We start from the raw sequence: 23,695 nt of genomic DNA, 5'->3' as shown, positions 1-23,695 counted from the left end.
ATGGTATTGTACTACTGTGGGGTGTGTATTGTATAGTACTACTGTGGGGTGTGTATTGTGTAGTACTACTGTGGGGAGTGTATGGTATAGTACTACTGTGTTGAGAGTATGGTATAGTACTACAGTTTGGTGTGTATTCTGTAGCACTACTGTGGGGAGTGTATTTTATTGTACTAATGTGGGGAGTGTATTGCATAGTACTACTGTGGTGTGTGTATTGTATAGTACTACAGTGGGGAGTGTATTCTATAGTACTACTGTAGGGTTTGTATTGTATAAATCAAATCAAATCAAATCAAATCAAATTTATTTATATAGCCCTTCGTACATCAGCTGATATCTCAAAGTGCTGTACAGAAACCCAGCCTAAAACCCCAAACAGCAAGCAATGCAGGTGTAGATGCACGGTGGTTAGGAAAAACTCCCTATAAAGGCCAAAACCTAGGAAGAAACCTAGAGAGGAACCAGGTTATGTGGGGTGGCCAGTCCTCTTCTGGCTGTGCCGGGTAGAGATTATAACAGAACATGGCCAAGATGTTCAAATGTTCATAAATGACCAGCATGGTCGAATAATAATAAGGCAGAACAGTTGAAACTGGAGCAGCAGCACGGCCAGGTGTACTGGGGACAGCAAGGAGTCATCATGTCAGGTAGTCCTGTGGCATGGTCCTAGGGCTCAGGTCCTCCGAGAGAGAGAAAGAAAGAGAATTAGAGAGAGCATATGTGGGGTGGCCAGTCCTCTTCCGGCTGTGCCGGGTGGAGATTATGACAGAACATGGCCAAGATGTTCAAATGTTCATAAATGACCAGCATGGTCGAATAATAATAAGGTAGAACAGTTGAAACTGGAGCAGCAGCACGGCCAGGTGTACTGGGGACAGCAAGGAGTCATCATGTCAGGTAGTCCTGGGGCATGGTCCTAGGACTCAGGTCCTCCGAGAGAGAGAAGGAGAGAATTAGAGAACGCACACTTAGATTCACACAGGACACCGAATTGGACAGGAGAAGTACTCCAGATATAACAAACTGACCCCAGCCCCCCGACACATAAACTACTGCAGCATAAATACTGGAGGCTGAGACAGGAGGGGTCAGGAGACACTGTGGCCCCATCCGATGATACCCCCGGACAGGGCCAAACAGGAAGGATATAACCCCACCCACTTTGCCAAAGCACAGCCCCCACACCACTAGAGTGTATAGTACTACTGTGGGGAGTGTATGGTATAGTACTACTGTGTTGAGAGTATGGTATAGTACTACTGTAGGGTGTGTATTGTATAGTACTACTGTGGGGTGTGTATTGTATAGTACTACTGTGTAGAGAGTATGGTATAGTACTACTGTAGGGTGAGTATTGTATAGTACTACTGTGGGGTGTGTATTGTATAGTACTACTGTGTAGAGAGTATGGTATAGTACTACTGTAGGGTGTGTATTGTATAGTACTACTGTGGGGTGTGTATTGTATAGTACTACTGTGGGGTGTGTATTGTATAGTACTACTGTGTTGACTAGTGAGTGTATTGTGTAGTACTACTGTTGCGTGTATATTGTATATTACTACTGTTGGGAGTGTATTGTATAGTACTACCATGTTGAGTAGTGAGTGTATTATATAGTACTACTGTGGGGGGGTGTATGGTATAGTACTACTGTGTTGAGTTGGGTGTGTATTGTATAGTACTACTGTGGTGAGAGTATTGTATTGTACTACCGTGTTGAGTAGTGAGTGTATTATATAGTACTACTCTGGGGGGTGTATTGTATACTACTACTGTGTTGAGTACTGTGTCGATGTTCTTCTGTGGGCATTGTATGGTGCAGTACTCTTGATAGACACTAGATGGGATATGGTGATAAGTTAGCTGTCTAGGCTTGTCTTTGGAGGGAGTCACGGCAGTGACTTTCTTCAGTTGTTTGCAGATGTTGTCCGGAGCTCATGTATATTGCAACGACGCATAACATTGGAAAAAGATTGCATGGTAGGAAAAATATAGGATGTTTCTTATAGACAGAGACAAATATAGGATGTATCCAACAGTTGTCTTGAATCCAACCCCTCTTTTCAGGTAGATGATTCGATTTGTAAATCAGAAATAAATCAAAACCAAAAATGAAATGTTATTTGCTATCGGAGGGGAAACTGATTTTCTTTGTCTTAGATGGGCAAGATGCATTATGGGAGCAGTGTGAGGATGGCCAACAGGCCTATAGTTTTCTGTTGTCCCTTTTTCCATCCAACTTACTTTTTCAGTCATTTAAAAAAAAATATTGATATAAATATTTTCCAATGAATGAATTAGCCCAATGCCTGCTTGTTATAGTTTTAATAATACAATATACTATCCCTGTGGCCTTATATTTTCCACTGCTAATGAGGGACCTCACATCTTCCTGTTCTGTCATTCTGTTTTTCTATTTAGCTTTCATCCAAATAGGCCAACGGCAATACAGCTATTCAGGTATATTTAGATCCCAATCTGAACAATGCGCAATTTATAGTTCTGACCAAAAACTCGTCATATTCTGTTGTATGGTCATCTCTCTAGACCTGTTACGGGAAAAAGCAACACTGACGAGAATGGGGTCAGAGATAAGTTTAGGTTGACATAACAATGAATTAAACATTACTATCTAAATTATTGATATTCTTTGGGGGTGGCAGGCGAACACGGAGCCTTTATGTCTCTTAATCCATGACTGATGAAAGGATGGGAGAGGCTGTCTGCGCGTTCACAAACCCTCCCATCGCTCTGTTACTGACCGCGGGAGCGCGCAGTGGACCGCTCGTCCTCTCAGTCACTTGCAAGAGGGAAACAGCCTCCGGAACGCACCGCATCATCCTACAGAGAGAAAACATGTTTCCTCCACCGCCAACCGTCACCGTTATCACCGTGGAGAAAAGTCCCATTAAAGGATTTACTATGGAAGACGTTAGTTGTTTCGACCACTAATCTGAGTTAAAAAGAGGATATAATCCAAGGTACCCTGTTAGGAAAAACTGCCCGGATTGGGAATTAATATCGGACAGGTAAGGATCAAACAAGTAAACTGGAGATTATTAATTATATTACACATTATGACACACATATTATTGTAATTATGCTGTACTGTATGGACTATATAGATCATTATCCAATGTAAGCCTATAACATCAATCCATCCATTTGAGGTCTATAATTCCGGTTTCATAAAGTCTCATCAGGAAAAAACATCAACGTAACAGTTTTCTATATTTCACCACAATTGTTGGATACTTTGTTCAGAGGGAACTATAATTAATTGGATTAAACTCCAGAGGTTGAAATGACATCGAAAATGTATTTTAGGCGGCATCAAGCAATCCAAGGCGCAGATCCGTTTCAGCACCAAGGACAGCGAGGCACTTCTGGTGCGCTCTGCAGTTTGCGCCAAAGCCCTCTTGCAACATTAGCTGGCCTCGCTCGTTGGCACTGTTATGTGACGTAAAAAAAAATCAAACAAAACCACTTTCCTCATAGTCAAGTTTGAAGACGTGAAATTGTGCCTATACGAATTTATCTGAGTTCGGGAATTTGGTCGCCCTAAACCTTTATTGTAAAAATGAAAAGGTTAAATCTGTTGAATCAATCACATTAATCAACGTTGTATTTATTGTAAACTCGTTCCATATATATTTTTTTGTTGTTGACTGTATTTGTAATTTATTTTCAGGCTGCAGAATCCTGTGTCCCATATTCCAGAGATATGATATGGCTGTACTCTAGTGCTGTGATGCAACAGGATGTATCAGTGCATTATGCTAAGGATTCATTTTGTGTTGAACATTATGGCTACCTTTCTAGATCTGTTATAGATAAGCAGAACAAATCATTGTCTATGATAGAGGTACATTTCCTGAAGATAGTCTGTGTGCGTGTGCTAATGAATAAATACATTTAATTATTAACATCCTTTGTCTTCTTCCCAGTTGGTGAAAATGGCGTCATGGCGGCTGGTCAGTCTCCTGTCGGTGTGGACTGTTGTGTTGGATCTGGCTCAGTGTTGCCCAGAGCCCTGTAGCTGTCTGGATAAATACTCCCACCAGTTCGCTGACTGTGCCTACAAAGACCTGCTGTTAGTTCCCGTAGGCCTTCCCTTCAACGTCACCACCCTCTCTCTCTCCGCCAACAAGATCAAACTCCTGAAGGCCAAGAGTTTTATTAACGTCACCCAGGTGTGTTTGTGCGTGAATGTGGACCTGTGTGGCTCAGTTAGTAGAGCATGGTGCATGCAATGCCAAGGACTGTGGTTTGATTCTCGCTGGGGCCACCCATTGTTAAAAGTGTCAGATAAATATCATATATTATATTACTGTTGTAGTGAAAGACAGATTTGAATGAATAAAGTCTTGTTCTTCAGGTGACCTCCCTATGGCTGGCCCACAATGAGATTGTGACCATGGAGAGGGACACTCTGGCCCCACTGATTCAGCTGCGCAACCTGGACCTCAGCTACAATAAGATCATCAACTTCCCCTGGGAGGACCTGGCCAACCTCACTGCCCTTCAGCTGCTCAAGATGAACAACAACGAGATGATCAACCTCCCTAAAGATTCCTTCTCCACTCTCAAAGACCTGAGGTCCCTGAGGATCAACAACAACAGGTTCACTATCATTGTCCAGGGGACCTTCAGCTCTCTGAGCTCCATGTCTCACCTTCAGATCTACAACAACCCCTTCACCTGCTCCTGCAGTCTGGAGTGGCTGAGAGACTGGATCACGGAGTCTAAGATCTCTGTCCCGGAGCAGGACTCTATCATCTGCGAGGCACCTGAACATCTGAAAGGGGCCCTGGTGACCAAGATGCCCAAGCTGGAATGCAAGGCCCCGACTGTGTCCATCACCTATCAGCCCAACCTGGAAAACACTGAGCTATACGAAGGGTTTATGGTGATCCTCAATTGTGATACCAAGGGCAACCCCAAACCAGAGGTCAGCTGGGAGGTAGTGAAGGCAGGGAACCGGAAGTTCACATTCAGTTTGCCCTCTGAGGTCAGCGAGAAAAGCGACTCACCAATCAACGATAAAACTACCAACGGCCGGTTCCTGGTCTTCCAGAACGGCACTCTGATCATCCCCCGTATCAGCAAGGAGGAGGACGGGAACTACAGTTGCTCAGCTGTCAACGATCTCGGTAAAGCAGACAGCACAGTGAAGGTAGTGGTGGCAGGCACCAAGAAACAAGCCAGTAACTCCATGCTGGACACCACAGCAGATAAGATCCTCCGTCCGTCTGGTGGAAACAAGCCGGGGCCTAAGATAACCAACAACATCATCAACTGGCCCAAGTCCGATTCCGAGAAGACCAAGAACGTTCCAACTGGGTCGTCTGTTAAACACGCTGATGGCTCAGTGCAGGCTGGCGAGGGCTCAGAGGAGCTTCCGTTTACCAGTAAGTGTGGCATCAGCGATGGTACTCAGTACATCTCCAACCACGCATTCAACCTCAGTCTGGACCAGCTGAAGCAGTACACCTTTGATTTCGGCGTCATCGCGTTGGAGGTATCCGAGACAGAGGCCAAAGTGCAACTCAACCCTCTACAGCTCCCCAACAGTAAGAACAACCTTCACCTCAGCCACAATGAGAACCTAGAGACCGTCGACAAAGAGCCGTTCAGCCTCTATCAAGCCTCGACCAAAACCCCTCTGGACATGCTCTATCTGTGTTTTAACACTGGTAACGGACACTCTGTGGTGCAGTGGTCCCGGATAGAGGAAGGGATCAACACCTATAAGTTCCAGGGCCTACAACCAGGCACTAACTACACCCTGTGTCTGACCTACGGAGGGCAGGACTGTCAGGTCCAGGTTGTCTTCACAACCAGGAAGAAGATTCCTTCTCTGTTAATCATAGTGGTGGTTAGTACCTTCCTGTTGGCACTGGCTACAGTCCCTCTGCTGGGAGCAACCTGCTGTCATCTCTTATACAAGTACCAGGGAAAGACGTATAAACTGATCATGAAGGCGGCGCAGAAGAACCCAGATCAAATGGACAAACAAATGGTCGGTGGTGATTTCGACCCCCGGGCGTCGTTTGTCGAGTTGGAAAAGAATTTTAACCCGAGTGAAATGGAAGACGGAGAGGGAGAGGACGGAGAGGACGCCGACGGGGAGGAGGTGGAGGGGAGCATGGTTACCGAGTCCATCCCAGGTTCTACGTCTAAATTCGAAGTGGGCTCTGAGTACAGCGATAGATTACCGTTGGGGGCGGAGGCGGTGAATATCTCTGAAGATGGAAACGGTAATTACAAAGAGCCGAGTCGCTGAGCAGAGCTGTGTGATGCTACTCGGGGGAGGGGAGGGGAGGGGGAGGGGGGGGGTAAAATAGTTACTATCAACTACATTTTAAACCAAGTAACTCACCTATCATTATTTCACGTAAATATGATAGCCCCGATGAAGGTGGATAGCTCATTTTACCTCAGAAAGTAAGCGATCAGTTATAACCCAAATAAGAGACTGTCAAAAGGAAAAGTTGTGCAGTAAAAATAATGGTATTGTATATATAAAACTTACAACATTCCTCTTACAGTAACAATACTGCAAGCACAGTTTTTTATACAGTTAAAACAGACCTCTGCTAACTGCTAAAAAGCATAAGTCATTGAGATGTCCCCTTCATGCAGGGCGTAGGCTAGCCGAAAAAGTTGTGCGCTTTACGTGAGCATCAGTTTCGGAAGGTTGCGGTGCTGTACAGTACAGGCGCGCGTCTCAACGCGTCCGCCTCGTTGCTTACACAGACCGTTATTTTAATTGTTCTGTGAGATTATCAAAAAGGGGAAAAAATCCCTTTATGTTGTCAAGGCATGTGCTGTGTCTGGGCTCAAACCCAGGTCACTATCGACTGATGTTGTTTAATGTAATGTGGGGCTCTTCGAGATATGTGTGACTTAAAAAAACAACAACGGGTGCTTGTTATCCGTCGGTCTTTTTTCAACGGATCTTTACGTGTCCATCCACGGCATGTCACACAGACGACGTGTTTTCTTCATGTGTGGTTTTAATTAGCGTAGACTATAGGACTTTAGATATTCTCAATGTCGACATGTGATGTAAAAACACAGTAAAATTGAACGATTCTCTTTTTTTATTAAAGTATAGCTAAATGATCCCGTCTACAGTATCATTAACTGAGGCGTCAAGGAGCGTCTCGTTGCTGTGAGTGTCCTGTCGTTTTATGCATAGTGAGTTTTTTGGTGAGCTATACTGTTCGGACGTTGTTGTACAAATATCCCCCGACCTTTCAAGATTTTTGATATGATTTTATGTACGTGAAATTAATAAAATATCCCAAAACACATTTTAAATTCTCCTAATTCCTGTCATTGAGTCAGAAAACTGTTTTCAACTTCATTTTAACTCGACGGAGTAAGGTTGGGTACTTGTATGACTATACACTGCTGTGAATTAAACAATAAAATGATGTTTATATAGGGAATGGGCGTTGGCCGTGATTTGTTGTGACCGCCTGTTAGCGGTCTATCCACCTAAAGCTTGTTTGGAAAGTACGGAAACATTGTCTATGATTGTTATATTTCTTACTGATAATTACAGCGTTATGGCGAGAACAAATGTATTTATTGGATAAGCGTAGCAAACGGTTCAAAATTGTACGATACTGGACTGCTTTATTTTCTCTTCAATTGTAAAGAAAAAGAAAGTGATTGGACACAAATAGCCTTTTGAATATAGCCTTCATTTATGGACAGAATGATATACCTACCTTGTTGTGAATCAACATAATTTAGCGCTGCGTTTTGACCAAAGTCACTTCTCACTGCCGCATTCCGGGAAATGGACTGGCCGCAGAATCACGGCGGAGCGCCACACTTCCCTTTCTTCTTATGGTAGGCTATGAATCTTACACAACCACACCAAGTGTTCATATTACTATTCTTCGTGCATTTGTATCAGTAATATGTTCTTTCCCGATTACATAAAATCACATTCATTCCGCATGATTGATTCGATAAATAGCCTATATTATAATGTTATAAAGATAGGCTACGAACAGGTGCGTAATTGTTCACATAAACATCACCATATGGGGGGGAATCTTTGAAAACATCAGTATATATTGCTAATAATTTACTAAACTATATTTACTATCGAAAGTTTCCTGAAAAGCAACATGACAAAGATATGTGTTTCCCAACTAAACGAAATAATGATGTTTTACTTGACACATTAAATCCACACGGAAATCTTTCGTCATTTTTCGTTTTAATTTCATGTTAATCACACATTAATTAATTTCATTCAAAAGCTACTTGAGTCACTGTCACTTTTGAAATGCAATACGGCTGCAACACACGGCGAGAATAAAGTAGATGATCCTGAACAGCAACATTTTCACAACTAGAAATTGAGAAAAATAACAATCCCAAAAATAACGATCCAAAACAATATCAGCGGAATTATAGTAGTTATTTTACAAGAGGTACAAGGTGACCTACAGCAAAGAGTTCAAGCAAACAGTTTCATCTGTCTACGTTTTAATCGCCATTTCATACGTTTTCAACATAGATATTATTTATTAGCCTGGAATCAGAACAGAATTGTACCGTTTTGGAACAATTCAGTTTGGCTTCCAGGGTACAATAGATATTTACACCAGCCAGTGTTAATTAATGAACAGTTTCTTTATAACCTTCCATTACAGAGCAGTCTGTATATTAATAAATAGTTACATTCTAACCACGTATACCTGGTCAAACTAGCCTGGATTCCAAGATGACATGTTCTGTTTCCATTGGTGAAATGGAGTGTATCAGTTAGGCTTCCAGGCTATGGTCAGACAGGAGTTCAGAGCCACACGACCTTTCCTGCTAGACTCGAGATTCTGTACGGCCATCTGAGCCATGCAAACAAAGAGACAGACAACAAAACACACATCCATCCAGGTCGATCCCACGATGTAGCACTACCTTGGACCAGGGCTGATAAGTAGTGCACTATATAGGAACTAAGGTGCCATTTAGACAGGTAGCCACTCAGAAGACAGACTTCCTGAGGCATTTGAGCTAGAAGGCCTACGACATTTAGATCTAATCCTTCCATTAAAAAAAAAGAAAATCAGAAATTATTGATTGATTGATTCAATGGGAGTCTATGGGAAACTTGCATGAAAAAAAGAGGCAAGCAGTCAGATCAATTCATAGACATATAAAACCACAGTTATAATCTGCCCAAGAGCCACCCATACACCAACAAAGGCCATTCCAATTCAGTCTAATTTAATTCCAATTCCAATTTTCCCTCATTGAAAAGCAATAAGGAAATTTGAATTCTAAAAGATGCTGTATGAGCTCTGCCATTTCCTTGTTACTAAAAGGGATAAAACATGGTATCAGACCCCAGTAAGACTAGTTGTCTCCATGGTATTAGACCCCAGTTAGACTAGCTGTCTCTATGGTATCAGACCCCAGTAAGACTAGCTGTCTCCATGGTATCAGACCCCAGTTAGACTAGCTGTCTCTATGGTATCAGACCCCAGTTAGACTAGCTGTCTCCATGGTATCAGACCCCAGTTAGACTAGCTGTCTCCATGGTATCAGACCCCAGTAAGACTAGCTGTCTCCATGGTATCAGACCCCAGTTAGACTAGCTGTCTCCATGGTATCAGACCCCAGTTAGACTAGCTGTCTCCATGGTATCAGACCCCAGTTAGACTAGCTGTCTCCATGGTATCAGACCCCAGTTAGACTAGCTGTCTCCATGGTATCAGACCCCAGTTAGACTAGCTGTCTCCATGGTATCAGACCCCAGTTAGACTAGCTGTCTCTATGGTATCAGACCCCAGTTAGACTAGCTGTCTCCATGGTATCAGACCCCAGTTAGACTAGCTGTCTCCATGGTATCAGACCCCAGTTAGACTAGCTGTCTCCATGGTATCAGACCCCAGTTAGACTAGCTGTCTCCATGGTATCAGACCCCAGTTAGACTAGCTGTCTCCATGGTATCAGACCCCAGTTAGACTAGCTGTCTCCATGGTATCAGACCCCAGTTAGACTAGCTGTCTCCATGGTATCAGACCCCAGTTAGACTAGCTGTCTCCATGGTATCAGACCCCAGTTAGACCAGCTGTCTCCATGGTATCAGACCCCAGTTAGACTAGCTGTCTCCATGGTATCAGACCCCAGTTAGACTAGCTGTCTCCATGGTATCAGACCCCAGTTAGACTAGCTGTCTCCATGGTATCAGACCCCAGTTAGACTAGCTGTCTCCATGGTATCAGACCCCAGTTAGACTAGCTGTCTCCATGGTATCAGACCCCAGTTATACTAGCTGTCTCCATGGTATCAGACCCCAGTTAGACTAGCTGTCTCCATGGTATCAGACCCCAGTTAGACTAGCTGTCTCCATGGTATCAGACCCCAGTTAGACTAGCTGTCTCCATGGTATCAGACCCCAGTTAGACTAGCTGTCTCCATGGTTTCTGACCCCAGTTAGACTAGCTGTCTCCATGGTATCAGACCCCAGTTAGACTAGCTGTCTCTATGGTATCAGACCCCAGTTAGACTAGCTGTCTCCATCTGCGTCGGATAATGGGGATCATAATAAATCTAAACCATCTAAACCAATGTGAAATATCTTTAAGAAGCAAAAATCTTGTTTGAGGCTGGTGTACAAAACCAAAACTTAAGAACGGGAAGCATAGAAATAGCACACAGAACAGAGCTACCACTTCTTAGACGGGCTTTCAATGCGATTGACAGATCTATGACTCACAATTCTATGTGAATTTGGTCAGGTCACCCAAATAGTTACATAATGCAGCTTTAATTTTCAGTTTGCTTCCTGAATTGGAATGGAGTTGACCACAAGCCTGGGGGACACGTTCAGTCTCAGTTAGTCACTGCCTCCGTTTCCTTCCCAGCCTCCATGTTTCCTGCCTCCTTCTTCATCCCCTCTTTTGCAGCCCAGTTGAGTGTTCCGTTGAAGAAGCTCTCGTTGCTCTGACGCTGGAAGTGCTTCCTGGAGCCCACCAGCGAGGGGTTGTTGACCAGTGTGTAGAGGAGCTGCCAGTGGCCCCGTGCCCGTTTAGAGATGGAAACCTTATGCTGTGGCTTCTTCTCCTGATTGACTAGCTGGATGCCTGGGGGGAGAGACACACACAGAGAGTATCTATATGGTTCACAGAATGAGTAGACAGACACAGATGTTCAGACAGACACAGAGATGTTCAGACAGACACAGAGATGTTCAGACAGACACAGAGATGTTCAGACAGACACAGAGATGTTCAGATATACACAGAGATGTTCAGACAGACACCGAGATGTTCAGATATACACAGATATGTTCAGATATACACAGAGATGTTCAGATAGACACAGCAGACACAGAGATGTTCAGGTAAACACAGAGATGTTCAGACAGCCACAGAGATGTACAGATATACACAGAGATGTTCAGACAGACACAGAGATGTTAAGACAGACACAGAGATGTTCAGACAGACACAGAGATGTTCAGACAGACACAGAGATGTTCAGATATACACAGAGATGTTCAGATAGACACAGCAGACACAGAGATGTTCAGACAGACACAGAGATGTTCAGATAGACACAGAGATGTTCAGATAGACACAGAGATGTTCAGAAAGACACAGAGATGTTCAGACAGACACAGAGATGTTCAGACAGACACAGATCTTAGAACTTCATTTAGGAGAGCCTGTCTTGTGGGTAAGGGTTACAGCATTTGGAAGCTGGCCAGTAGGGAGCTACACAATTACAATACCGAACAAAGCAATAACGCAAAGCAATCCTATGGTAATCCTGTGAGCTATAGCAGCAGCAAGGTAGGACCATATTGAGCTGAACATTAGCACTCTGAATGCGCCTCAAATGGCCCCCTATTCCCTACACAGTGCGTTAAGGGGCTCTGGTCTAAAGTAGTGTACTATAAAGGCAATAGGGTGCTATTTGGAATGCACACACTGAATCCTCCCTCTGGGCCCCGTACATATGAACCAGTCTATTATAGCTGACCATCTGTGTAATCAACAGCTCTAGTGATAATCTCTGCAATACAACACATGATCACTGATGGTGGTGGTGACAACGACGCGTTGGAGTCAACATACAGACAAGAAGGAAAGCAGCCGCAGTTCATTTATTGGCTTGTTGCACTCTACATTACCCAGACATCATACTGGATAAAATCCCTATATTACCCCTACATTACCCAGACATCAAACTGGATAAAATCCCTACATTATCCCTACATTACCCAGACATCATACTGGATAAAATCCCTACATTATCCCTACATTACCCAGACATCATACTGGATAAAATCCCTATATTACCCCTACATTACCCAGACATCAAACTGGATAAAATCCCTACATTATCCCTACATTACCCAGACATCATACTGGATAAAATCCCATACATTACCCCTACATTACCCAGACATCCTACTGAATAAAACTGACATTACCCAGACGTCCTACTGAATAAAAGCTACATTACCCAGAAGACCTACTGAATAAAAACTACATTACCCAGAAGACCTACTGAATAAAACTCTAATTTACCCAGACGACCTACTGGATAAAAACTACATAATACAAAATACCTCCATGGTGGAATCCTATACTACATATTAATACCTCCATGGTGGAATCCTATACTACATATTAATACCTCCATGGTGGAATCCTATACTACATATTAATACCTCCATGGTGGAATCCTATACTACATATTAATACCTCCATGGTGGAATCCTATACTACATATTAATACTGTACCTCCATGGTGGAATCCTATACTACATATTAATACTGTACCTCCATGGTGGAATCCTATACTACATATTAATACCTCCATGGTGGAATCCTATACTACATATTAATACTGTACTCCATACCTCCATGGTGGAATCCCATATTAATACCTCCATGGTGGAATCCTATACTACATATTAATACCTCCATGGTGGAATCCTATACTACATATTAATACTGTACCTCCATGGTGGAATCCTATACTACATATTAATACCTCCATGGTGGAATCCTATACTACATATTAATACTGTACCTCCATGGTGGAATCCTATACTACATATTAATACCTCCATGGTGGAATCCTATACTACATATTAATACTGTACCTCCATGGTGGAATCCTATACTACATATTAATACTGTACCTCCATGGTGGAATCCTATACTACATATTAATACCTGCATGGTGGAATCCTATACTACATATTAATACCTCCATGGTGGAATCCTATACTACATATATTAATACCTCCATGGTGGAATCCTATACTACATATTAATACTGTACCTCCATGGTGGAATCCTATACTACATATTAATACCTCCATGGTGGAATCCTATACTACATATTAATACTGTACCTCCATGGTGGAATCCTATACTACATATTAATACTGTACCTCCATGGTGGAATCCTATACTACATATTAATACCTCCATGGTGGAATCCTATAATACATATTAATACCTCCATGGTGGAATCCTATACTACATATTAATACTGTACCTCCATGGTGGAATCCTATACTACATATTAATACCTCCATGGTGGAATCCTATACTACATATTAATACCTCCATGGTGGAATCCTATACTACATATTAATACCTCCATGGTGGAATCCTATACTGGCATATTAATACCTCCATGGTGGAATCCTATACTACATATTAATACCTCCATGGTGGAATCCTATACTACATATTAATACTGTACCTCCATGGTGGAATCCTATACTACATATTAATACCTCCATGGTGGAATCCTATACTACATATTAATACCTCCATGGTGGAATCCTATACTACATATTAATACCTCCATGGTGGAATCCTATACTACATATTAATACCTCCATGGTGGAATCCTATACTACATATTAATACTGTACCTCCATGGTGGAATCCTATACTACATATTAATACTGTACCTCCATGGTGGAATCCTATACTACATATTAATACTGTACCTCCATGGTGGAATCCTATACTACATATTAATACCTCCATGGTGGAATCCTATACTACATATTAATACCTCCATGGTGGAATCCTATACTACATATTAATACCTCCATGGTGGAATCCTATACTACATATTAATACCTCCATGGTGGAATCCTATACTACATATTAATACTGTACCTCCATGGTGGAATCCTATACTACATATTAATACCTCCATGGTGGAATCCTATACTACATATTAATACCTCCATGGTGGAATCCTATACTACATATTAATACCTCCATGGTGGAATCCTATACTACATATTAATACTGTACCTCCATGGTGGAATCCTATACTACATATTAATACTGTACTACCTCCATGGTGGAATCCTATACTACATATTAATACCTCCATGGTGGAATCCTATACTACATGGAATCCTATACTACATATAATACCTCCTCCACTACATATTAATACCTCCATGGTGGAATCCTATACTACATATTAATACATCCATGGTGGAATCCTATACTACATATTAATACCTCCATGGTGGAATCCTATACTACATATTAATACCTCCATGGTGGAATCCTATACTACATATTATATACCTCCATGGTGGAATCCTATACTACATATTAATACCTCCATGGTGGAATCCTATACTACATATTAATACCTCCATGGTGGAATCCTATACTACATATTAATACCTCCATGGTGGAATCCTATACTACATATTAATACTGTACCTCCATGGTGGAATCCTATACTACATATTAATACCTCCATGGTGGAATCCTATACTACATATTAATACCTCCATGGTGGAATCCTATACTACATATTAATACCTCCATGGTGGAATCCTATACTACATATTAATACCTCCATGGTGGAATCCTATACTACATATTAATACTGCACCTCCATGGTGGAATCCTATACTACATATTAATACCTCCATGGTGGAATCCTATACTACATATTAATACCTCCATGGTGGAATCCTATACTACATTTTAATACCTCCATGGTGGAATCCTATACTACATATTAATACCTCCATGGTGGAATCCTATACTACATATTAATACTGGAATCCTATACTACATATTAATACCTCCATGGTGGAATCCTATACTACATATTAATACCTCCATGGTGGAATCCTATAATACATATTAATACTGTACCTCCATGGTGGAATCCTATACTACATATTAATACTGTACCTCCATGGTGGAATCCTATACTACATATTAATACTGTACCTCCATGGTGGAATCCTATACTACATATTAATACTGTACCTCCATGGTGGAATCCTATACTACATATTAATACTGTACCTCCATGGTGGAATCCTATACTACATATTAATACCTCCATGGTGGAATCCTATACTACATATTAATACTGTACCTCCATGGTGGAATCCTATACTACATATTAATACCTCCATGGTGGAATCCTATACTACATATTAATACTGTACCTCCATGGTGGAATCCTATACTACATATTAATACTGTACCTCCATGGTGGAATCCTATACTACATATTAATACTGTACCTCCATGGTGGAATCCTATACTACATATTAATACCTCCATGGTGGAATCCTATACTACATATTAATACCTCCATGGTGGAATCCTATACTACATATTAATACCTCCATGGTGGAATCCTATACTACATATTATATACCTCCATGGTGGAATCCTCCATACTACATATTAATACTGTACCTCCATGGTGGAATCCTATACTACCTCCATGGAATTAATACTGTACCTCCATGGTGGAATCCTATACTACATATTAATACTGTACCTCCATGGTGGAATCCTATACTACATATTAATACTGTACCTCCATGGTGGAATCCTATACTACATATTAATACTGTACCTCCATGGTGGAATCCTATACTACATATTAATACCTCCATGGTGGAATCCTATACTACATATTAATACCTCCATGGTGGAATCCTATACTACATATTAATACCTCCATGGTGGAATCCTATACTACATATTAATACCTCCATGGTGGAATCCTATACTACATATTAATACCTCCATGGTGGAATCCTATACTACATATTAATACCTCCATGGTGGAATCCTATACTACATATTAATACCTCCATGGTGGAATCCTATACTACATATTAATACCTCCATGGTGGAATCCTATACTACATATTAATACCTCCATGGTGGAATCCTATACTACATATTAATACCTCCATGGTGGAATCCTATACTACATATTAATACCTCCATGGTGGAATCCTATACTACATATTATATACCTCCATGGTGGAATCCTATACTACATATTAATACCTCCATGGTGGAATCCTATACTACATATTAATACTGTACCTCCATGGTGGAAATACTACATATTACACCTCCATGGTGGAATACTACTACTACCTCCATGGAATTATATACATATTAATACCTCCATGGTGGAATCCTATACTACATATTAATACCTCCATGGTGGAATCCTATACTACATATTAATACTGTACCTCCATGGTGGAATCCTATACTACATATTAATACATGGTGGTCCCTCCATGGTGGAATCCTATACTACATATTAATACCTCCATGGTGGAATCCTATACTACATATTAATACCTCCATGGTGGAATCCTATACTACATATTAATACCTCCATGGTGGAATCCTATACTACATATTAATACCTCCATGGTGGAATCCTATACTACATATTAATACCTCCATGGTGGAATCCTATACTACATATTAATACCTCCATGGTGGAATCCTATACTACATATTAATACCTCCATGGTGGAATCCTATACTACATATTAATACTAATACCTCCATGGTGGAATCCTATACTACATATTAATATACCTCCATGGTGGAATCCTATACTACATATTAATACCTCCATGGTGGAATCCTATACTACATATTAATACCTCCATGGTGGAATCCTATACTACATATTAATACCTCCATGGTGGAATCCTATACTACATATTAATACCTCCATGGTGGAATCCTATACTACATATTAATACCTCCATGGTGGAATCCTATACTACATATTAATACCTCCATGGTGGAATCCTATACTACATATTAAATACCTCCATGGTGGAATCCTATACTACATATTAATACCTCCATGGTGGAATCCTATACTACATATTAATACCTCCATGGTGGAATCCTATACTACATATTATATACCTCCATGGTGGAATCCTATACTACATATTAATACCTCCATGGTGGAATCCTATACTACATATTAATACCTCCATGGTGGAATCCTATACTACATATTAATACTGTACCTCCATGGTGGAATCCTATACTACATATTAATACTGTACCTCCATGGTGGAATCCATATTATACTACATATTAATACCTCCATGGTGGAATCCTATACTACATATTTAATGGTGGAACTATACTACATATTAATACCTCCATGGTGGAATCCCTATACTACATATTAATACCTCCATGGTGGAATCCTATACTACATATTAATACCTCCATGGTGGAATCCTATACTACATATTAATACTCCATGGTGGAATCCTATACTACATATTAATACCTCCATGGTGGAATCCTATACTACATATTAATACTGTACCTCCATGGTGGAATCCTATACTACATATTAATACCTCCATGGTGGAATCCTATACTACATATTATATACCTCCATGGTGGAATCCTATACTACATATTATATACCTCCATGGTGGAATCCTATACTACATATTAATACCTCCATGGTGGAATCCTATACTACATATTAATACCTCCATGGTGGAATCCTATACTACATATTAATACCTCCATGGTGGAATCCTATACTACATATTAATACCTCCATGGTGGAATCCTATACTACATATTAATACCTCCATGGTGGAATCCTATACTACATATTAATACCTCCATGGTGGAATCCTATACTACATATTAATACCTCCATGGTGGAATCCTATACTACATATTAATACCTCCATGGTGGAATCCTATACTACATATTAATACTGTACCTCCATGGTGGAATCCTATACTACATATTAATACCTCCATGGTGGAATCCTATACTACATATTAATACCTCCATGGTGGAATCCTATACTACATATTAATACTGTACCTCCATGGTGGAATCCTATACTACATATTAATACCTCCATGGTGGAATCCTATACTACATATTAATACTGTACCTCCATGGTGGAATCCTATACTACATATTAATACTGTACCTCCATGGTGGAATCCTATACTACCTCCATATTAATACTATTACCTCCATGGTGGAATCCTATACTACATATTAATACTGTACCTCCATGGTGGAATCCTATACTACATATTAATACCTCCATGGTGGAATCCTATACCATATTGGAATCCTATACTACATCCATGGTGGAATCCTATACTACATATTAATACCTCCATGGTGGAATCCTATACTACATATTAATACTGTACCTCCATGGTGGAATCCTATACTACATATTAATACCTCCATGGTGGAATCCTATACTACATATTAATACTCCATGGTGGTACCTCCATGGTGGAATCCTATACTACATATTAATACATGGTGGTACCTCCATGGTGGAATCCTATACTACATATTAATACCTCCATGGTGGAACCTATCCATGGTGGAATCCTATACTACATATTAATACTGTACCTCCATGGTGGAATCCTATACTACATATTAATACCTCCTGTACCTCCATGGTGGAATCCTATACTACATATTAATACCTCCATGGTGGAATCCTATACTACATATTAATACCTCCATGGTGGAATCCTATACTACATATTAATACTGTACCTCCATGGTGGAATCCTATACTACATATTAATACCTCCATGGTGGAATCCTATACTACATATTAATACCTCCATGGTGGAATCCTATACTACATATTAATACCTCCATGGTGGAATCCTATACTACCTCCATATTAATACTGTACCTCCATGGTGGAATCCTATACTACATATTAATACCTCCATGGTGGAATCCTATACTACATATTAATACCTCCATGGTGGAATCCTATACTACATATTAATACTGTACCTCCATGGTGGAATCCTATACTACATATTAATACCTCCATGGTGGAATCCTATACTACATATTAATACCTCCATGGTGGAATCCTATACTACATATTAATATACCTCCATGGTGGAATCCTATACATATTAATACATATTAATACTGTACCTCCATGGTGGAATCCTATACTACATATTAATACCTCCATGGTGGAATCCTATACTACATATTAATACCTCCATGGTGGAATCCTATACTACATATTAATACCTCCATGGTGGAATCCTATACTACATATTAATACTGTACCTCCATGGTGGAATCCTATACTACATATTAATACCTCCATGGTGGAACCTCCATGGTGGAATCCTATACTACATATTAATACCTCCATGGTGGAATCCTATACTACATATTAATACCTCCATGGTGGAATCCTATACTACATATTAATACTGTACCTCCATGGTGGAATCCTATACTACATATTAATACTGTACCTCCATGGTGGAATCCTATACTACATATTAATACCTCCATGGTGGAATCCTATACTACATATTAATACCTCCATGGTGGAATCCTATACTACATATTAATACTGTACCTCCATGGTGGAATCCCTATACTACATATTATATACCTCCATGGTGGAATCCTATACTACATATTAATACCTCCATGGTGGAATCCTATACTACATATTAATACCTCCATGGTGGAATCCTATACTACATATTAATACCTCCATGGTGGAATCCTATACTACATATTAATACTGTACCTCCATGGTGGAATCCTATACTACATATTAATATACCTCCATGGTGGAATCCTATACTACATATTAATACCTCCATGGTGGAATCCTATACTACATATTAATACTGTACCTCCATGGTGGAATCCTATACTACATATTAATACCTCCATGGTGGAATCCTATACTACATATTAATACCTCCATGGTGGAATCCTATACTACATATTAATATACCTCCATGGTGGAATCCTATACTACATATTATACTCCATGGAATTAATACTGTACCTCCATGGTGGAATCCTATACTACATATTAATACCTCCATGGTGGAATCCTATACTACATATTAATACCTCCATGGTGGAATCCTATACTACATATTATATACCTCCATGGTGGAATCCTATACTACATACTAATACCTCCATGGTGGAATCCTATACTACATATTAATACCTCCATGGTGGAATCCTATACTACATATTAATACCTCCATGGTGGAATCCTATACTACATATTAATACCTCCATGGTGGAATCCTATACTACATATTAATACCTCCATGGTGGAATCCTATACTACATATTAATACCTCCATGGTGGAATCCATGGTGGAATCCTATACTACATATTAATACTGTACCTCCATGGTGGAATCCTATACTACATATTAATACCTCCATGGTGGAATCCTATACTACATATTAATACCTCCATGGTGGAATCCTATACTACATATTAATACTGTACCTCCATTGGAAATACTACATATTAATACCTCCTCCATGGTGGAATCCATGGTGGAATCCTATACTACATATTAATACTGTACCTCCATGGTGGAATCCTATACTACATATTAATACCTCCATGGTGGAATCCTATACTACATATTAATACTGTACCTCCATGGTGGAATCCTATACTACATATTAATACTGTACCTCCATGGTGGAATCCTATACTACATATTAATACATGGTGGAATCCTATACTACATATTAATACCTCCATGGTGGAATCCTATACTACATATTAATACCTCCATGGTGGAATCCTATACTACATATTAATACCTCCATGGTGGAATCCTATACTACATATTAATACTGTACCTCCATGGTGGAATCCTATACTACATATTAATACCTCCATGGTGGAATCCTATACTACATATTAATACCTCCATGGTGGAATCCTATACTACATATTAATACTGTACCTCCATGGTGGAATCCTATACTACATATGGTGGAATCCTATACTACATATTAATACTGTACCTCCATGGTGGAATCCTATACTACATATTAATACCTCCATGGTGGAATCCTATACTACATATTAATACCTCCATGGTGGAATCCTATACTACATATTAATACCTCCATGGTGGAATCCTATACTACATATTAATACTGTACCTCCATGGTGGAATCCTATACTACATATTAATACCTCCATGGTGGAATCCTATACTACATATTAATACCTCCATGGTGGAATCCTATACTACATATTAATACCTCCATGGTGGAATCCTATACTACATATTAATACCTCCATGGTGGAATCCTATACTACATATTGGAATCCTATATACATATTAATACCTCCTGTACCTCCATGGTGGAATCCTATACTACATATTAATACTGTACCTCCATGGTGGAAATACTACATATTAATACCTCCATGGTGGAATCCTATACTACATATTAATACCTCCATGGTGGAATCCTATACTACATATTAATACCTCCATGGTGGAATCCTATACTACATATTAATACCTCCATGGTGTACCTCCATGGTGGAATCCTATACTACATATTAATACTGTACCTCCATGGTGGAATCCTATACTACATATTAATACCTCCATGGTGGAATCCTATACTACATATTAATACCTCCATGGTGGAATCCTATACTACATATTAATACCTCCATGGTGGAATCCTATACTACATATTAATACTGTACCTCCATGGTGGAATCCTATACTACATATTTCCATGGTGGAATCCTATACTACATATTAATACCTCCATGGTGGAATCCTATACTACATATTAATACCTCCATGGTGGAATCCTATACTACATATTAATACCTCCATGGTGGAATCCTATACTACATATTAATACCTCCATGGTGGAATCCTATACTACATATTAATACTGTACCTCCATGGTGGAATCCTATACTACATATTAATATATTACCTCCATGGTGGAATCCTATACTACATATTAATACTGTACCTCCATGGTGGAATCCTATACTACATATTAATACCTCCATGGTGGAATCCTATACTACATATTAATACCTCCATGGTGGAATCCTATACTACATATTAATACCTCCATGGTGGAATCCTATACTACATATTAATACCTCCATGGTGGAATCCTATACTACATATTAATACCTCCTGTACCTCCATGGTGGAATCCTATACTACATATTAATACCTCCATGGTGGAATCCTATACTACATATTAATACCTCCATGGTGGAATCCTATACTACATATTAATACCTCCATGGTGGAATCCTATACTACATATTAATACTGTACCTCCATGGTGGAATCCTATACTACATATTATACTGTACCTCCATGGTGGGAATACCTATACTATACATATTAATATACCTCCATGGTGGAATCCTATACTACATATTAATACCTCCATGGTGGAATCCTATACTACATATTAATACCTCCATGGTGGAATCCTATACTACATATTAATACTGTACCTCCATGGTGGAATCCTATACATATTAATACATATTAATATACCTCCATGGTGGAATCCTATACTACATATTAATACCTCCATGGTGGAATCCTATACTACATATTAATACCTCCATGGTGGAATCCTATACTACATATTAATACTGTACCTCCATGGTGGAATCCTATACTACATATTAATACCTCCATGGTGGAATCCTATACTACATATTAATACCTCCATGGTGGAATCCTATACTACATATTAATACCTCCATGGTGGAATCCTATACTACATATTAATACTGTACCTCCATGGTGGAATCCTATACATATTAATACCTCCATGGAATTATACTACATATTAATACTGTACCTCCATGGTGGAATCCTATACTACATATTAATACTGTACCTCCATGGTGGAATCCTATACTACATATTATATACCTCCATGGTGGAATCCTATACTACATATTAATACCTCCATGGTGGAATCCTATACTACATATTAATACCTCCTGTACCTCCATGGTGGAATCCTATACTACATATTAATACTGTACCTCCATGGTGGAATCCTATACTACATATTAATACTGTACCTCCATGGTGGAATCCTATACTACATATTAAATGTACCTCCATGGTGGAATCCTATACTACATATTAATACCTCCATGGTGGAATCCTATACTACATATTAATACTGTACCTCCATGGTGGAATCCTATACTACATATTAATACCTCCATGGTGGAATCCTATACTACATATTAATACTGTACCTCCATGGTGGAATCCTATACTACATATTAATACTGTACCTCCATGGTGGAATCCTATACTACATATTAATACCTCCATGGTGGAATCCTATACTACATATTAATACCTCCATGGTGGAATCCTATACTACATATTAATACCTCCATGGTGGAATCCTATACTACATATTAATACTGTACCTCCATGGTGGAATCCTATACTACATATTAATACCTCCATGGTGGAATCCTATATACATAT

At 39.8% G+C, this 23,695-nt stretch overlaps 2 protein-coding genes across 3 annotated transcripts in view; one reads left to right on the top strand and one right to left on the bottom strand.

The window, feature by feature from the left end:
* Nucleotides 1-2,789: 2,789 nt before the first annotated feature.
* islr2 (immunoglobulin superfamily containing leucine-rich repeat 2) lies at nucleotides 2,790-7,462 on the top strand. The gene is made up of 3 exons (XM_064990228.1): nucleotides 2,790-3,034; nucleotides 3,953-4,198; nucleotides 4,384-7,462. Exons 2-3 carry the CDS (start codon nucleotides 3,962-3,964, stop codon nucleotides 6,289-6,291), a joined length of 2,145 nt encoding a protein of 714 aa, XP_064846300.1. The 5' UTR covers nucleotides 2,790-3,034; nucleotides 3,953-3,961; the 3' UTR covers nucleotides 6,292-7,462.
* Nucleotides 7,463-8,228: 766 nt separating this feature from the next.
* stra6 (signaling receptor and transporter of retinol STRA6) overlaps nucleotides 8,229-23,695 on the bottom strand; it is a 173,720-nt gene continuing 158,253 nt past the window's right edge. For both annotated transcript variants that reach the window (XM_064990227.1, XM_064990225.1), the window contains one exon: nucleotides 8,229-11,122. In XM_064990227.1, coding sequence (XP_064846299.1) covers nucleotides 10,872-11,122 — 251 coding nt within the window. In that variant the 3' untranslated portion in view covers nucleotides 8,229-10,871. The remainder of the gene's footprint in view (nucleotides 11,123-23,695) is intronic.

This window comes from Oncorhynchus masou, chromosome 15 (assembly GCF_036934945.1).
Source record: "Oncorhynchus masou masou isolate Uvic2021 chromosome 15, UVic_Omas_1.1, whole genome shotgun sequence".
In the NCBI taxonomy this organism is placed as follows: domain Eukaryota; kingdom Metazoa; phylum Chordata; class Actinopteri; order Salmoniformes; family Salmonidae; genus Oncorhynchus; species Oncorhynchus masou.
This window is presented reverse-complemented; position numbering and strand designations above follow the sequence as displayed.

Bases quoted from the DNA above. Each gene is read 5' to 3' on its own strand.
- islr2 (XM_064990228.1), top strand. From the start codon at position 3,962: ATGGCGTCATGGCGGCTGGTCAGTCTCCTGTCGGTGTGGACTGTTGTG. The intron at 4,199-4,383 runs GTGTGTTTGTGC...CTTGTTCTTCAG, and splicing joins GTTTTATTAACGTCACCCAG to GTGACCTCCCTATGGCTGGC.